The sequence below is a fragment of the Achroia grisella genome, unplaced genomic scaffold (assembly GCF_030625045.1).
Source record: "Achroia grisella isolate CSIRO2021 unplaced genomic scaffold, CSIRO_AGI_Agris_v1 utg452, whole genome shotgun sequence".
Taxonomy (NCBI): domain Eukaryota; kingdom Metazoa; phylum Arthropoda; class Insecta; order Lepidoptera; family Pyralidae; genus Achroia; species Achroia grisella.
The window spans coordinates 395,106-414,276 of NW_026712864.1; the positions used below are offsets into that span (position 1 = coordinate 395,106).

A 19,171-nucleotide genomic window follows, 5' to 3' on the forward strand; every position below is an offset into this window, starting at 1 on the left:
GCGATGTGCCTAACCGCTGGATCACCGAGGCTGTCTACATAGCGAGCAGTTACAGTTATTATATAATAGCCTTGTTGCCACCTATAAAATAAGTGATAAAAAAATAAAGAATATACCTATGTGAAGCAAGTAGCTAATAAATATACTTAGGAGTTCGCTCCACCTGTCAGACTCTTATGTAACACTGGCAAAGATCCCAGAGGATCGAAATGGAACAGGATACCAAATGCACCTGACCCCAAATGCGAACGTAAAGATAAAAAGATAAGACACTAGTTATTACCCTCGACATCATCCGGTTTTTTTTCGAGATTATAAATGGTTTATATCCGTCCGTATGATACAATCTTTTTTCACGTCATATTCAGTTATAAGATTGTCACAGTTTGTACAGTTGTTTAGTTGTGAAAAAATAAAAATCCAGATATAAAGAGATACATTTATTACAATATTAGCTCCGCCTGCGGTTTCACCCGCGTTAAATTTCAATATGAAATATAGCCTATGTGTTATTCTGATGCATAAGCTAAATTGCCACAAAATTTCATCAAAATCCGTTCAGTAGTTTTTGTGTGAAAGAGTAACAAACATCCATACTTATAAACTTTCGCGTTTATAATATTGTTCAGATTACTAGCTATTACCCGCGTCTTCGTGTGCTTTTTTGTGTCTATACCAATTCTAGTTACTATCTATTTTCTCATCTTTCATTATAATTGTTTCAACTATGTAATCTTGAGAAGAAAGACAGACAGACATTTTCGTATTTATAATATTAGCATACATATCGTACTATCTCTAGCGAAACTAAAGCTTTGTCCTCGCATCAATTATTATTGGATCGGTATTCAGTTACTCACTATATTGGCTCCCAAAGCGGCGCGGATTCCAATTAATTGGCCAGACATGCCTGATAACACAATGTAAAGATAGGTCACATTCATCGAACATTGTGTTCGAGTCTTTACACAAACACATTTAACTCCCTGTTGATATGCAACAATCTTCATCCTTCACAATGCATCTCTTTTTTCCATGCTCACATTCAAATAAACTATCTCTTTCCTACAATTTCCACTCACCCTATAACAATGTGTTGGGTATTGATAAACTACACAATTTTCAGTTTTCAGTTACTTACTTTAAAGTCTATTTTGCTTTGTTGCTAGTTGGGAAATTGGCACACATTTTTGATGAATTAATATATATGTGTGAGTCTTTAATTGACAAACACAAGCGCACATTTCCTGCCGCTACCATGTTACAAAGTGACACTATGGGAACACTCGTAACGCTGTCCTACTCTTTCTGAATCTGCAACAGCAAGTACGAAGAGTGCAGAAATTCTCGACTGCGTTGAATTTCGAGTGAGTTTCTGTAGTACGGTAGGTACTACAACATCAACCCCATGGTTGAGGAAATTTCGATCGATCTCCGTTATAAGGTTATACACGATATGAAGTTTTCATAGATTATATTTGTTTAATATAAATAAAAAACTATATTTCTTTGTTTACTAAATTATTTTACTGATTTGTTTTGCAAAACTCTTAGGTCAACAGTGTTATCCATCAACAGAGATATCATTTGAAACTATATTGTATTGCTTGGTTAAGCTTAATATAAGATCATAAGAAGAATTAAGCTTCACATTAAGTGATATACATTAAATTTCCAGTTATAAGAATGAATTTCATAGTAAAAAAAACATATGAACTTTGAATAAACTTAGAATGACAGATTCATGCCAAATCCTCTGGTATGTTACATGGTTTTTATATATAAATATAAAATTTATACATATTAGTAGGTACTATGTCAAGTAAGATTGTAATAACCAATATAAATAATGATAATGTGTGATGATATGATGATATATATATGAATCGGTAATTCAAACAAATCTCTTAAAAATTTTAGTGAATCTGAATTATTTTACCAATCAATTTCAATAAATTAGAATAACATTATCAATATGCTTATCTATTAGGCATGCCACGAAAAATCCGATTAAAATATTTAGTTTGTTGTTGAGATGAAATATCTAACATAGCGAAAGTATTAATAAAGAAAAATCGCGAGATAAGGCATGGAAATTCAAATCTCATGTGCATTACGATACCACCCCCACATAGAAAACCAGTCATTCACTACACACACTTCGACGCACCCTAGCTACAGTACACTGGGGACATGTTCCTACTACGCTGAACTTTGCACACAGATATACAAAAACACGGGATATTAAACCTTAAAGCTATGGTGTATTTCTCAATGTGCCCTACATTTACCGATCTGTGAGATAACCTCAAAATTTGAGTTTTTGACCTGAACACATCATGTTACCGAGTGTAAAATGTTTCTCTATCGCTTTAGGGTATAAACAGTGCTAATTTCGATGTTTATTCGAGTTAAAATCGTGTGATTATCGAGTAGTGACGAGTGTACGAGTGCGTGTCGAGTTTCGGGCGGTTTTCGTATTGGATTGTCATTTTTCGTGCTTGTATCTCGCTCTCAGTGATGTGGTACGTAGTACAATTGAAGGCAATAGTTGTTGATTTATGATAGTTTGTGATTACAAATTAATGAATAGCTACATGTGAAGGAGCCTGAGAGAAATGAGCGTAAGTATATTAATATTTGTAAAGTATTCATGTTGTAGCTAACTTTCGCAAGTTAATTACATTAGTGTGTAATTAAGTTGATAAACAATTTGCAAAGTTATTATATTTCAAAAGTTAACTTCATATTCTTTTACTAATAATGTTAATAGATTTACAATCAAATAATGCAGTTATATCTAATAACAATCTTTTGAATTTATAGTTTATCGACTAGGTATTATTAATAAGTATAGTGAAAATATTATTTATCTAAAACTCTACTATTTGGAATGTAATTGTATGAATAGAGTAAAATATGTAACGTAAATATCAATGTCATTACGCAACAAGTCTGCTTTGTGCATTTTCTCTAAAAACGGATACGGTATTATCAACTGTACCTAACTATTTAATATAAATATATATATACTCAAGAACGATAAGTAATCAGTGTTTTATGACTATTTTACATTTGATTGCAATAATACGTTCATTTTTTGCAATATTATTTTAACTGTAGTATATTTTAACATCTAAGATATGTAACATGTAGAGTACTATATAATAGTACTCTACATCTACCTATAATTGTCACATTCTTGTGTGACAATTGTAGGTAGATATTAAAAAATAATATATCATAGAAATTTTAATTTAAACCTTAAACATTTTATCAGAGATCGTCATTAAAATGTCGTCAAATCAACATTATTGTCTATTTTGAATTTTAATGAATGGCTTCAAAATCGAACTATAATTTGTACTTAGTTAAATACCTATATAAAGCACCAAATAAAAAAAATACTAATGATAACGTAATTAAGAAAAACGACATAACTTATGCATTTTAGCTTATTATGTTGGTATTTGTTTTATTTTTTTTATACACTACTATGGTGGCATCACTGACGATACATCAAAACTCCGTCATAGCACTAGTTTGCTTTCCTTGTTATTTTATTATGTGTTTACTAGCTGTGTCTATATGTTATTCTGATGTATATGATACATTATTGTAAAGTTTCATAAAAATCCGTTCAGTAGTTTTTGTGTGAAAGAGTAATAAACATCGATATTCACAAAATTTCGTATTTATTAAAAAAATGCTAAAACGGTATACTGCTATAAATACATAAAACCGGAGAACGTGTAACGAACAAGTTCTTTGGTTTTATTTGATGAGAGATTCACACTACCTACTATTCTACTTACCTAAAGTTGTCCTAATATTATTACTTGCAAATAGTTTCACACCCACCTTCCTCCCACGTTTTCTGTAGGTAGGTGCTATTTCAACATATAAAATTGCGATTCCGTGGGATGACTGGGCTAAATTTAATTGAATATCATTTTTTTAATATATTTGTGTCAAACAGATTATTAATGATAGGAACTATGGTGTCTCACTTTTTATTGAGAGTTTTGGTCTATGTCAGGTGTTAAAATCTGTGGCACTGCGACCTACATAACATATTGTGCTCGCTCTTTTTCAAAGTTCGCTACAATGGTTATTAATGCAATGGTTTTTATTTCCTCAAGATATAGTGTATACTTTCCAAAGGAGATGTTTCGTATATGCATGAGTGGTCTACCACCATATAGGATGTATAATGGCGTTTCCTCTTCTACTTGGCAAATGCAAACTATTGTGTATGGTGTATAGAATATGGTACATTCTATACATCATACATAACAATTCAGGACGACCTACATGCAGCTTCCCTGAAAATTCTGGTAATATCACAATGTTGGGTTACTTGACCTGACGTCATACTCGTCCTATCATCTTCTACTGGTGTCTCGCCAGTGTTTTATTAGCAAAATCAGTGGAGCACCATTACATTACCATCAATTAAAATAAGTTATTTAAAAAGCAGTAGGTTAATTTTCAACTAATCCTAAAAGTAAACTGTCATTTGAGTACATTTTTATATGTGTACATTATCCTAATAAACAATTATTGACGATATATCCCGTAAATAATATAATCAGTAGAATCAGTACAGAATCTGAACCGATTTTAATGATTCTTATTAGATACTTACAGAAGTTTTGTTCTGAGGAACAGAACTTTAATTTATGAAATTCGTGAATATAATGCAAATATATTCCTTTTAAAGTTGGATGTTTATATTACATCATCCGGGCGTACCTTTCAATTAATTATCACGGAATTTATGTAAATACATTTGTGAATAAAATGTTATTTCATCGTAAAGTTATATATTGTGGTGAAATTGTATTATCTATAGTGTTGTTTCACCCCAAAGCGGGTCGTAACAATGACGTAAGTGTTCGATATGAAGAGAGAAGGGTCGACTGTTCAAATAATAATTTGACTTGTAATGATTTATCGGCTTAGTATGTTAGGTACCTACATTAATGTCGTTAAGGGTGATTTTACGTTACGTGTTGATATGTATAGTATGATATGCTTCTAATAATATAAAGTTCTGTTACAGAATCAAAAATAAAAAATTAAAGATATTAATTTTGTTATTTATATTTTTTTTGTATGGACGTACCTACGTTATGGTCAAAATTATAATTTTTACAATATTCTAAAGAAATAATAGATATTACACTATTGTAGTGATTATTTTACCAAATAATATTTAAAATTTTATTAGATAAATACATATTTCAATATTTTCGATAATACCAATCAATATGCGATCAATAATGACAGTTCTCAACCCCCTTAAATTATTTATCCTCCCTAGTTTTATTTCGGTAACCTTGGGCCTCAGGGAGTTGTTGTCCCAACTATTTTAACAATACACAGATTTAATATAAATTTTATGTACATTGCGTAAATCTTATTATGATACAAATATGAACGTCTTTTATATAAAAATCATATTTGATCTTAAATCTTTTTATATTTAATAACACGGTAGGTACATAGAGTCGGATTTCTTTTGTCTGGGTATTGTTATTTTAAAATACTTTTAGAATGCATCATGGGCTATTGGATTTTTCTTGTATGGATGATGATGGATATAACTGTGTACTCGCCTGCGCTAATAGTATACACTGACGGGGCATCAGAGGAAGATTGGGTGAGCATGATGTCAGATCAGTTAGCCTATCGTGACAAATTCACCAGGAATGAAGTAACATGATTTCCAGGGGTAAACAATTTTTTTTACTATATGCCTAATAATTTTTATAGTCATTTATATAAATTTTCACCGTTATCAATCCCTATTTATTAAATGCTGAAACAACGTTTGCCCGGTTAGCTAATGTTAGTATAAACGTAGCGATACAAGTCATTCCATTAGACTAATGAATTATAAGCCTGTTCGCACATACTAGGCCAACATTAATTAAAAGTGCAATAATATCAACAAGAGTTCGCAACGAAATCAATAAAGTTAAATGGGCTTAATAACGAAGGGGATGAAAGGGCGGCGGTGTCCCCTAGGCCTGGGTGGTGTAACACCAGTTGAATGCGAGGCGACATTGACCCAATTCACAGGAAGGACGGAAATAACCTTCTTGCAATGCAAAATCCCATTTACTTTTTACTTTGTATGCATATTAGATGTATGATAGATTTCTTTAGCATTTTTATGAGATTCGTGTGTTATATAAATGAGATTTTATCATTGTGCACAATAAAAAAAGATGCTATAAGTATTTTTTATTTCTTCGGAGAAGAATACAGTATCGCATATATATATATATATATATATATATTATATACCAAACGATTTATATAAATTTATACCTTTACATTGTTTTCGCATATATAAAACGAGAAAGCTTGTTAATTTTAGTTGCGAAGGACACTAATATGTACAATAAAATTCTGGTTAAAAAACATGAAACAGAAGGAATAAAGAAAAATATACAAATAAACAAATTTCCATAACATTGTGTAAAAAACAAAACTGATACCATTCATTACGGTTATAGAATTAGTAGGTGTGAGGTCAATAATGATTCATTTTTATGTTTTTTTTTTTACTGACAGCGTAGATGAATTTGGTTTATGGACCATGGACTACAATTATTTCAATAGCTACATATATGATTATAATGAGAAGCTCGTTATTATTTATTTCCGTTAAAAAATAATATTCTCAGAGATATTTTAAATATAAACTAAACATATATTTTATGACTATTATTAGGCACATGGATACAAAATAAAAAACTTTTAAATATTTGATTATTTTCGTTTTTTAACAATCAGCTTTCAAGTTTCACCCTGTAATTTCCCTTCTGGATATTTATAAAATTTAAGATTACTAATAGCCTATATACGTCGTCTTTATACAATCCATCGACATGTCATTAACAGGCAGACAATTTTTCGCATTTTTAATATTAGTACCTATTTGTTATTTAAACCGGAAACACTGATCAAACAGTATATTTTTGATTATATTATATATATTTATTATATATATAATATATATATTTATTTATTAATATATTTTTTGATTATGCGGGAATCAAACCCACAATCCATAATAAAGATATTTATGAGCAACAAAATAAATTAGTAGTGTGTGACTGTTGAATAGAATTAAATCTTTATAGACTCGTAACATTGATACTATATTCGATTTAACTAATGTTTATTGTTGTTTTATGAGCGGATACAGATATTTTTCATTGCTTTTTTGCACATAAAATTTTACTATTCAGATATTTGCAGTGTTCGTAAAGTTTTGTTCATATTTAGGTAGGTGTAGCAACTTAATACTTCATAAATTGTGAAATCTAGACTATAAAAGATAAATTTTAATTTATATAATGTCACTAATGAACAAATAATTAAATTAATAACCGGACTCGGTGGTCTACCAGTTTAGCAAACTTATTTCCCGTGGTCGCAAGTTCGATTATTCAAACTGTATAAACAATTGTATTCATAAATGCCCCATGGTGTTAAGTCCACTGAATGTACTTTACGTACTACCATTTGTATTGTGTGTGATTAAAAAAATATATGTACTTGTTTGTAAAAAAATATTTATGTTTAAGTATTTTTATAAGTTGTTTAGCATCCATAACACAAATACTACAAAGCTTCTGAATATTATACAGTATTAAAGTATTTCACTAGGTTATTTTCTTCTATAACACAAAAATAATGTAATGAAATTAAATTTAGTTTCTATTCTGTATTTATAATCCCAAAATGACCTACATACATTTGACCGTATAGATAATAATCTATTATAGAAATACCCTGTCTCTAGGTGTTACGTCCGTCATGTACACCTTTAATTGTGCAATAAAGTTTTAATAAATAAATAAAATAAGAAATCTCATTTTTTACTTTAGGTTAAGAGAATTTCTTAGTCATATGTAGATATATTTAGATTTGGTACTCGTGCAAAATACAAAATTATAGGCAACAATTCATATTAAAAGATTGAATACCTACATTAGGTACTTTATAACTACGTCTAAAATTGCTTCTCCATTAATATTACAGATTCTTTGAAGAGACATCTTGAAGATATTTCATGTACTAATAAAAATTAAGTTAACCCAAAGTACGAGGGCGTCCGCAGCTTCAAGTTTTCAGTCGCTTTCAGTCGGGTGTTCGCATCTTGCTACTCGTATTTCATACGTAGACAACAGGTGGCGCGTCTAGCATTTATTGCGTCCAAAGGTGTTTTAATTAAGTATACTCTATAAAAAACTTCTAAATCGAATTTATATGTAATATTACTTTAATTATAAAATATATCCTAATAATATTATACTAAAAATATTAATTTATATATGTTTAAAGTCTTTTTATCAGTTTTATTATTTTATATACTTATTACATATATTGCTATTGCTATTACAGCGTAAAGCAGCGTAAGATAAATATCAGTATAACTTCGAAACCAATTAATATGATACTATTATTTCTGGATTGTTTATTTTAAGTACATATAGTAAATAATGTAGAAATACTAATGTTATAATGAAGTAAATGGCATGGATATTTTACATAAATAGTTTCAAGGCAGACTTTATACAAGTCGTATGTTTGGAGATTTCAATGTCACATTATAGTCAAAATCAAAATAAAAATATCTTTTTTCATGTAGGTCTATTACAGACTGTTATGATATGAAAATCTACCGTCAGTTCGGAGTGATTTCGAGATGAGAAGAACTGACAAGAAACTTAGCTCGAATTTTTTCGTCGTAAAACAGCTTGCTTTGTAAGCTGTCCGTTCGTTGTATCCGTTGAAAGGTGAGATATGGCAGTGAAATTACAGGCATGATACAGAAGGAAAGGCAACTCATGAGGGATACCACGAAAGTTACATATTTGTGTAAGGAATGTCAAACAAACTATGATATGTTTATCATATGTATCGCACATATGATACAGATATAATAGGTTGTTGACATTCCTATTCAAACAATAATTTATACTAATTTTAATATTTAATAATAGGCCCTAGAAATAAAAAAATGCACACTCACCTTTCCACCGACTTTACATAATCTTCCTTCCCAGAAACATTTGGCAGAAAAATCTCTCTTCACTGCATTTCGTAAACTCGCTACGTAACATATCCATTATAATTCAAATCGCAGGAATATCCTAGATGCGACCTGCGAACCAACGACCCGCTTTTTTTTTTAAATGCATGGTTATAGCTTCCGAATATAAAGCAAAGAGCAGTGCGAACAATTCCAAACACATTTTAAAAAGACAGAACTGTTCTGAACCCTACTGTTGTCTCCTAACAAGTTATATTGAATAGTGAATATAGTGTATGAATATTTTCAGTAAAGTACGTATACTATTCTATAACATGTGCTATTGACCACAATATTGACTTCCATTGTATACAACCTATATAAGAGCATGTATAGTAGTACTCACCTGTTGGTTCCATTAGGAAACCCCTTTTGATAAAAGGTTTACACGACGTAGTCACTACGGATTTGCCTCTTGGCGAACCCATTTTCGTAAATCCGAAGAAACATAGTCAAGGGCTGTACGATTCTGAAACCTAAATATGATGCTATAGATAGTGTGTAGTGGTTTTGAGAATGAAATATCTGTTCATATTCAGAAATATAGTAATGTTATTTATTAGTCTTTCCTTAGGTTATGTTTAATTAAGCCTTACTTAGTAATAACAATGGTGTAGGATCATCTAATAACAGGTAGAGTTTGTACAAAATCGTCTGTCTAGGTTTTTCTGTCTCACCGATTTCAGCCAAGGCAGTTAAACGACAAGGTATAAATGGAAGACTAAAAAGTCTTCCATAATGGTAATCCATTAGGAGTACTGATACATGATATCCATGGCATCCTCAATGTAAATATATATTATTATTAGCTTATTTGCTATTTCGATTACATAAAAAAATATGAAAGGTTATAACACTTCCAGTCTCTAATAGTAATGGAATTAAACAAGATAATACCAATCAATAAACTAATGACATAAATTTTCAAAATCATTTTAATAAAGTTTACTGTTTGTAAATTATAAATCCATAATACTAAATATGTAGCATATATAACATTTAAACCCTCGTTTCAGTCCACGTTTAACCTATTATAACCTAACGTAACTATTGCAGAGTTTGCATACTTTATTTAAAATTAGCATAATAACTTTATAGGAAAGGATAAAACAGTATAGTTAAAAGTTTATATGAACTGTCGCCATACAAACAAATTGTTAGAATTGATATTTAAAATCCACTAGCTCTACCTGTCGGGTACTCTATTTATTCTTTAGACTCTAGTTAGTCTTTGACATATTCTTTATATTTTCTGAGTCATTGTCTAAGTGTGCTATTAAAAATAAAACTTACTTCCTTATTAAACGAGGAATCGTGTTTTAAGAAAATTAAATTAATTACATATTTTTAGACCGCGTTTATTTTAATTTAAATATTAATGGCTTTAAGTACATCGAATTTAACCTACGTCTACGTATGATGTTATTATATTTAAAAAAATATTATATCATCTATATTCTATTTATAATATCTTCAATATCGTTAACTGATAATATTTTCTGTAGGTACATCAAAGAATGAGCTACACATGCCGTTTTTAGATATAAATTCCCTCAACAATGTATGAAGCAGCCATACGAGACGCTAACATAACGCTACATAAATATATATACTTAATATAAAAATTACACTTCATAATAGTATTGTTCTTCTTTTCTTACTTTTATTTTACCTATATAATATAATTTCTATAAAATCATTCATTGGCTCATAATGTATAGTTTAGGGGATGATAATTATTTATTATTGTTACTTATTTCATAATCTTATTTATATTATAAACATATAACAACGGGGCATAGCTAGTCTATATTAATAATTCCGTCAAGGGGTATGGTAGACTCGAACGAAACCTTATGTGAATAACAAAACAAAAAAATATTTATTTCGAGTCGACAACATATATCCGCAAAATTCGGATTATGGAGTATTTCGTTAAATTCTAATAACACTGACAAACAAACTGCAGTCGCCATCTTTTCATGTCACTAGCTAACAATCAAACAACACTACGCGTGCGTTCGCGCCAAAGATCACAAAGAACTGTGACATATGACATGTGACGTTGACGTTTCGCGAAAATATAGTTTTTAACAATTTTTTATGACAAAAGAGTATACAGTTATGTGTTTTTCTTTAAATTGGCCAAATTCGACAATATTTTTTTATTAATTTGTTTCACGGCTCTGAATACAAGTCCTTTTTAGCCCAACTTAAAGTTTTACAATATAAATTACAAAAATTAAAGTCAATGTCCAATGTCAAATAATAATAAATGTCAAATGTTCTTTCTCTGTTCTGATGAACTTATTAAAAAAAACTTAATAACAATCACAATTTCTTCACATTTTATTACACACAAAATGCCAGGTATTTGCATTTTTTAAATAAGGTTGTGGCACTATTGGAAATTAATGTTATTTACCCATTTTTATAGGTTATACGGAAATAATGTGTGGGTGTTTATTTAAAAAGCATTAACACCAAATTAATAAAGTATAGGTAAGTATTAATAAATATATGGTTGTTGTATCAAAATAGATTTTGTTATTTTTCACTAAAATAAATACTAACTGCAATTTTTATAAAACAAATGACCTTTTCATAGTGTCATATATTATTTAACTGATTGTAAGAAAAAAAATGTTTGTTTGTAGATTAATACTGTAAAAATTACTATTTGTACGGAAACGACAAAAATATATATTTATTCTGTATAATACTACGACAGTAGTGGAAACATTAGTATATGTACGTAAATTATACAATTCTGTTATGGAAACGTCATATTAAACTTTAAAACTAATTTGTTAGAATAAAAGTTTCCGATTAAACAAATCGGTATGGCTACCCCGCTACAGGTGGTAACATTTTTTTTGGTTCTGTTTAACCTTAATCGGAAAGGCAAAGGGAACTGCGCCCATACAGCCGAGGTAGTAACATTATTTGAAAATTTGACATTTAAACCTGTCAATTTAGTCTCCCGGATTAAAAAACAAACTATAACCAAATATGGCACTTACAAATTAATTACTAAGCTACTTGGTGTCCCTGTAGCCCCAAGCCCCGCATGTTTATGGGGGCTCGACCCCAGAGTGGGAGCATAGCAAATGGCTAACGCGGGACGAGAGGGAAGGTTGAAAGGAAGAGGAAATGGATAGGAAAAAGAGGAAGAAGGGGAAAAGGACGGTGGTGGACCACGTCGTCGTACTGAAAGAGCGACAAAACTAGGAACTCGACAAATCCCGGAGAATCGCGCGGACTAAATAAAAAAAAAAGAATGTAAATGACGAAAAAGAATGGGAAAGATGTTTGGATGAAGCAATTGGTTTTAAATATCTGGCAAAATAGAGAGTGCTTAAAACAAAGAGGTTAACAGAGAATAAACCTTAAAAGTTATATGTTTTGTTAATTTATTTTGAATGTTGATTTAAAATAAAAATTATTTGTATAAATACTTTTGCACTTATTATTTACTATAGTATTTATTAAACACAATGAACGAAGCTTTACGTATCTATGCCTTGCTTACTTAATATTCTTTAAGAACCGATGACTACAGAAATATCTATCCGAGCGAAGCCGGGTTTTCATCTAGTAGTATAATATTTCAGGGCAATGCCAACAGCACCACTTAGTCCCTCGAAAGGAGAGCTTGTGTTATGGTACTAGGCAACTAATATAAATACATAGATTTCAAATGTGAGTACACACATAATATACATAGAAAACACCTAGATCAATACAACCAATCATACTCATTAATAGAAATATGTGTACCGTGCGAGGAATCGTACTTGCGACTATCGGAAGTAAGGTGTGTTAAACCGCTAAACCACTGAGGCTGTCAAATATAATAATGTAAGTTGGGTATCCAACCAACGACGGTCGCGGCCCACATAGGCCTTTATTGTGCTGAAAACCCTTCACGAGTCTGTGCCGTATTGAAGCAAACATCAGATAATGTCATATAATAAACAATTGTTCCAAAAGGACACCCATTATATAAAGCCATATATTAACGCACGCGTGTGAAACTCGGTCAATAATTTTGAAATAGTAAACGATTCTATGGAATACTTTATTGTACAATAAAATCATAAATAAAAAGATACAATTGACTTAAAGAATAAATGAGACTTAAGAATATGGATATGGGTCAGTTGATAAGGTAGAGTAAGGGATTAATAGAGCTGAGATGATTTGTTTTATAACTTTGTATCACGGCGTATGTGCTCAGAAACTCGATAATCTCATTCCTCCAACACCGTTTCACCACTGTACTTTTGATCTACACTAGTGACCCTATGGTCGGTCATCATATGTATATGCCAATTACTATACACATAATGTTAACAAAACGCCTAAAACTTAGAAATTACTTTGTTGCTGAGTGAAAACCATATGAAACTATTCGTCTATATAGTCTCGATGATCCCTTCCCATCGATCTTCCGTCCAATTCAAATGGGGATCGGAATTACGACGGTCTGAGCCGAGGTTCGAACCCCTAGTAGTACCCTTAGACTAAATTCGTATCCGTCAGTCAGGAGTTGGCCTTCAGCCGCTCCATAAGTTCTTCGGCGGGTTTGGAGTGCCATCTGCACTCGCCCCCTATTGTCCGGTGAAGTTGTACAGGCCAGCTGTGGTCAACAGTATTAGAGAAGTCCGACAAAAAAGAATCTTGATGGGGGACAATGTTTTATATTTGGATTTTATATGTGGATTTTATAAAAGATTAGATGTATATTATAGTTAAAGAAGTTTCATTTCAATGGATTGAAACATCTATTATAACGGCTTCCAACCGCCATATCTACTTTGTTGCACGGAGTTTAATATCCAACAAAGCTTCAGACACAATATACGTACATGGCGGATAATTACTCAATAGATAGGTACGTGCGATACACACGGTACCTAATAAAGGCTAATATCGACGATGCCTACAAACTTCGTCGGCCACGCGCGAGTGACATCCCTGGTGTTTCAGGTGTCTATGGGTTACGGTAACTGTTTACCACCAGATGGGTTCTATCTATTTGAATCGATTTTCATGACTTTTACTATAAAATCTGAAGATTCTCATGTAGCCAATATAAATTAGAACAAGACAATACTAGTTGTTTTGGAGTTAGATGCAATAATGCTTATTTAATTAACTTCGATTACATTAATGATATTTTCGCTGTCAATGTATAAATCGTTAATAATTGAATTTTGTTTTTTTGTGCCATTGAAATGTGTATAGTTATGTTTTATTTTTTATTTAAAAACACCCAGACTAATTAGAAATATTCATTTGAGTACAAATGTTTGTACGAAGGTTAGTCACGTGTCAGAGTCATGAGCCCGTAGTTCTCAGTCCTACCATGACGACGTTCATGGTATATGTATGTAGATGACGTTTGTCCTTACCATTAGGTGAACCGGCCAGTAGTTTGCCATTCCTGTTACATAATAAAAATAAAAAAAAATACGTAGAGTCATAATATCTGCTTATTTTTTTCATCTGGATAGCATTCAAATAGATGCATCGTCAGTACCTGCCTTTATAGAGTGTCGGCAGCACGCACGTTGCCACTAATCCCTTTGATGCAGCAACCCTCAAATTGTATTCTCAATAATAACATATGTACTACTGTTTAATACGCTTGATTTGATTACATTCACTATAATAACAATATTACCAATATTGTGATGGTGTTTGTAGTTGTAGTATTGAGTAATTACTGGATTATTTTTCCATTTTAAATACACAATAAACCACTACACAACTGATACCGTTTTATACGTTATACCCAAATGAGTCTTAATACAGATTGGGCATCTATTTATAAATTACAAACATTTGAAAAAATATCTGCGAAGTGTAAGGTATAAAAAGGTTTTTCTTGAAGCAAACAGAGCTATTCAGGTTCCACTTCCGGATCGGCTAGTAAAACGTTTTTAAAAGAAATTTCAATAATGCCCTCTTCAGTTTTTGAAGCTTGTGGAAATATACTGGTATTGGAGTTAAATTCTCTCCAATCACAAGCTTTTAGTATTCTCGTTTCGCTTCTTATATTTTACTTTGATCTCAAGTGAAGGGAAGGAAGAACCGGATATTAATTTAGTTGATAGTCGACTGCAGTCTGTAATAAAATGATCAAGTTATTATGTTGTTCCATATTTACCTTTACATCGATTTTAATATTTACCTTTTTCATTAAACCCTTAGGATATCGAAATTTATTTTGGACTTTCAATTAATTCATAATTTTCATTAGGAAATTATCTATTATATTACAAATGATTACTTTGAGACGACCGTGTATAGCGTTAGGTATTCAAGCACGGAATTTCAATATGGAAAATACTTACTAGTTATTACCGCGATTTCGTCTGTTCTTTTGAGGTAAAAGATGGCATAATGACATCCTCGTGACATAATGTATCTTTACGTCAACTTTCATTAATATACCTTCAAATCTAATCAAAAATAATTTATTCATATAGGACGTTTTAAGCGTTTATGAACAAAGTAGTGAGCAAGTTTTTTAATTAATATTTTGATATACACATTCAATTAAGAAGAATTGGCAAGAAACTGAACAGCATTCCTTTTTTTAAATACAGTTTATTTTTTGTACTTATACAGGTGTATATGTCTAATATTAAATTAATATCCCGTGCATGAGCAGCTATTGCCATGCACTTGTTCATTTAAATAATCGTTTATTGTATAATAGCTCAATATATATGATTTAACAATGTTTTAGATTTAAAAGTAATTCCACTATATCCTTTGGTTATTGTAAATTTTTATATCTATTCACTTTTACTAAACGATACTTAGGAACAGCAAGATTGTTTTTAAATCTAGTAATAATGTTATGAATAATTAGTTAGTTATGAAATGAGTGAAGATTTTTGCATCAGTTCTTTTGCTTCAGTCTTGACTTGTCAAGAAACTTTTGTGTTCATAATGGATATTATACATAACCCATAAATGCTATATTATAAGACAAAATAAATAAATAGGTTCTATACGTAAGTAATAGAAATATATGACTAAAAATACAAGTTCTTCATGAATATAGACGACCTTATTAAATCTGAATAATGAGCTAAGCTTGAGATTGGTTGTAAATTGGTACTTGTACCCAACACATGAGTTAATAATATCTGTTATAAAGCGAAAGCTTGTATCGTGGAAAATCGTCAGTATGTTATATATTTTCATAGGGTTCTAGTAATAATGCTATGGATACAATATTTAATCAAAATACCTATTAAATTTCATTAATATTTTTAAGTTTAATTGATATTAATCTTTGCCAGGTTGGTAACCAATATGTAATAAACTAATGTAATTTTTGTACACATAAGAAATTTAGTAATCGTAAACACTTGTTAAGATTTTTTTAATGGATTATAATGGTTTAATGCGTTAGCGGTTAACGCTAGTACCAGTGGAGGATACCAAAATGAGCATGATGTCATTTAACATCCTCCACTTCAGGTCCACGGCAAGATAGGTCAGTTAACGTTTTTTTTTTTTTTTGTGGATGATAATGGAATGGTGCACCCGCCTGCGCTAACGGTTTACGCAGGCGGGGCACCAGTGGAGGATGAACATGAGGTCAGGTCAGTTAGCCCATCGTGACAAATTCACCAAGAATTTAACACGATGGTTTCCAGGGAGAACCGCGTGGAGGTCGACCTGACATGGTACATTGCTAGCAATGGGGTTATCAATCCACATTACTAACAATCCCCTTCCCCGGTCAGTTAACGTTAACGTAACGGTAACGTTAACAGATGGTTTCCAGAGGGAATCGCATTGGTGCAACCTGACATAGTACATTGCTAATAATGGGGTTAAATCATATTACTAACAATTCCCTTGCCCCCTTTACGATTGTATAAACGAGACAATGAGTGAGTATGTCTTGTCGTGATAATCAAGTGTTTTCCAATAGTACCTACATAGTAAAAACACTAAGAAAGCGGATAGACAGAAATGTCAACTCATAATAATTATTTACATCCATTGACATCTCCAGTTGAGTCGTAACTAGGACGATTATAACAGCGTTGAAATATTGGGAGCTCTTAAATAATATTATTTCGGGAAATCTCGTTTGTATTATTATACAAAGATAACATTGTATAATAATAAAATAATAGATAAAGAATAAAAGATATATATTATATTATCTATTTAATATATCGTACTTGATATTATTACGACCTCCGTGGTCTAGCACACCCGTTTTACTTCCGATGGTCATGAGTTCGATTCCTCGCATGAAACAAGCATCATGAGTATGATTGTTTCTATCGGCCTGGATGTTTTCTATGTATGTCATGTATTTATTTTAAAAAACAATAAAGAACATCTACGTATTTATATTAATTGTTTACGTAGTACAAAGCAAGCTCTGCTTACTTTGGGACTAAATAGCGTTGTACGAATTCTCCAGAGCTATTATTGTTACTTACTATTTAATTAATATTAGAATATCCATCATAGGTATAAAAGTAGGCAAATAAACGCAAATAAGTTAAAAGAATTTTTAATTTACAACAGTAAACTATTCCTAATAGCGACTGGAGAGAATTGCAAACGTGTTGTTGACCTACTTGATGGAAAATCGACAGTACAGGTCAATCGTTACCTGTGTAGATAGAATTGGCTACATATAGGTCAAAGAAGAAGGGTCAAAATTATTTAAAGGGATCGTTGAATTATACCTTAGTGTGTGAATAGAATAGTTGTAAAAAATCATTAATATTTTATTAATATCTTAGCAATCAACATTTCATTTATAAATATTCGAATGTTAAATAGTCTTTTTTAATGGTATTTGCAAATATGATTCTCTTATAAAGGGTATAAATTTCAGGCTAGTGAAACTGCGGGCACAGCTAGTTATAAATAAGTATTATCTTATATGTTATCTTTTCACGACTAAACGGCTAAACAGACCTTAATCAGAAAAACAAACATCTTAGGCTATCTTTTATCACAAAAAAGCATCTCGAATACAAAATCTCGTAAACAGGTAATGTCCAATAATGTCTATATCACAGTACTAAATAACACAAAGAGGAACATAGACTATCTTTTATCTCAAAAAAAACAGACGAAATCGCGTTAAACAGATAACCTAGTGTTTGAAAATATTTCTATGTCAAGTACTAATTCGTTCGTATATCATATGACCTTAATTGTTAATATAAAGCGCAAAATTTCAAGTTATCCGTTATTTTTAGAAATTATATTAGTTATAGTTAGAAATATATAATATGCGTCCTCATTCTCTTTAATGAGTAAACTTTTTTTTCCTTAGCAGATGACAACAGATGACAGCATGAGCGATGACGTGTTTGAGGATGATTCGTTGCGTGCGCCTGCGCAGCGCAGCACCCCCTCCCCCACCGGTTACAGGGATTACCACCCACCCGCGGAGACCCCGGCGCGTGCTCATATAGACGATGACGTGCCTATACACAAGGTATTGTTATTCACATTGTTAACTTAGCTGTTTGATACCATCACAGTAGTATACTCAATGGATTAAAGAAATAAATAATAATAATCTCAGGACAATTCACACATTGTTATGAATACTAGATAACTGATACAAATACAGAGATTTGTTTTTGTTTTTGTAAATAAATACATATTATAGATAGAAAGCACCCAGACCAATACAAACAATTATAGTCAAGAATACAAATATTTGTGCCTTGCTAGATTGAACCCTTGATCATCGGAAGTAAGGCGGTGTGCTAAACCTCTAGACCACTGAGGCCGCCAATAAATCCAATGCCAATGGAAATATCATTCATTGCTATTAAGTCGTACTTCTAAACTATACCACACGCTCTGGTAGCATGGTACGAGTGTCATATCGTACTTTTTTTAGTCAAACTAATAAATGTCTGTACGTAGTAAGTAGTAATGTTTGTAGGGCCCTTCGCTACAAATAAAAACAGAGGGAGATAAAGTACCTTAATCAATTGATTGTTTTATTGAACATACTCTTTTCGTTAAATGATACAAGTT

The 19,171-nt window shown here is 31.3% G+C and overlaps 1 protein-coding gene across 2 annotated transcripts in view; it reads left to right on the forward strand.

Moving 5' to 3' along the window:
• The first annotated feature begins 2,315 nt into the window (after positions 1–2,315).
• The window catches only part of LOC131845092 (ras-related protein Rab-37), a 71,227-nt gene continuing 54,371 nt past the window's right edge, over positions 2,316–19,171 (forward strand). The window contains exons 1-2 of one of the 2 annotated variants that reach the window (XM_059194115.1): positions 2,316–2,624; positions 18,453–18,617. In XM_059194115.1, the coding sequence (XP_059050098.1) occupies positions 2,619–2,624; positions 18,453–18,617 (171 nt within the window). In that variant the 5' untranslated portion in view covers positions 2,316–2,618. The remainder of the gene's footprint in view (positions 2,625–18,452; positions 18,618–19,171) is intronic. The other variant, XM_059194116.1, reaches the window with a different exon arrangement.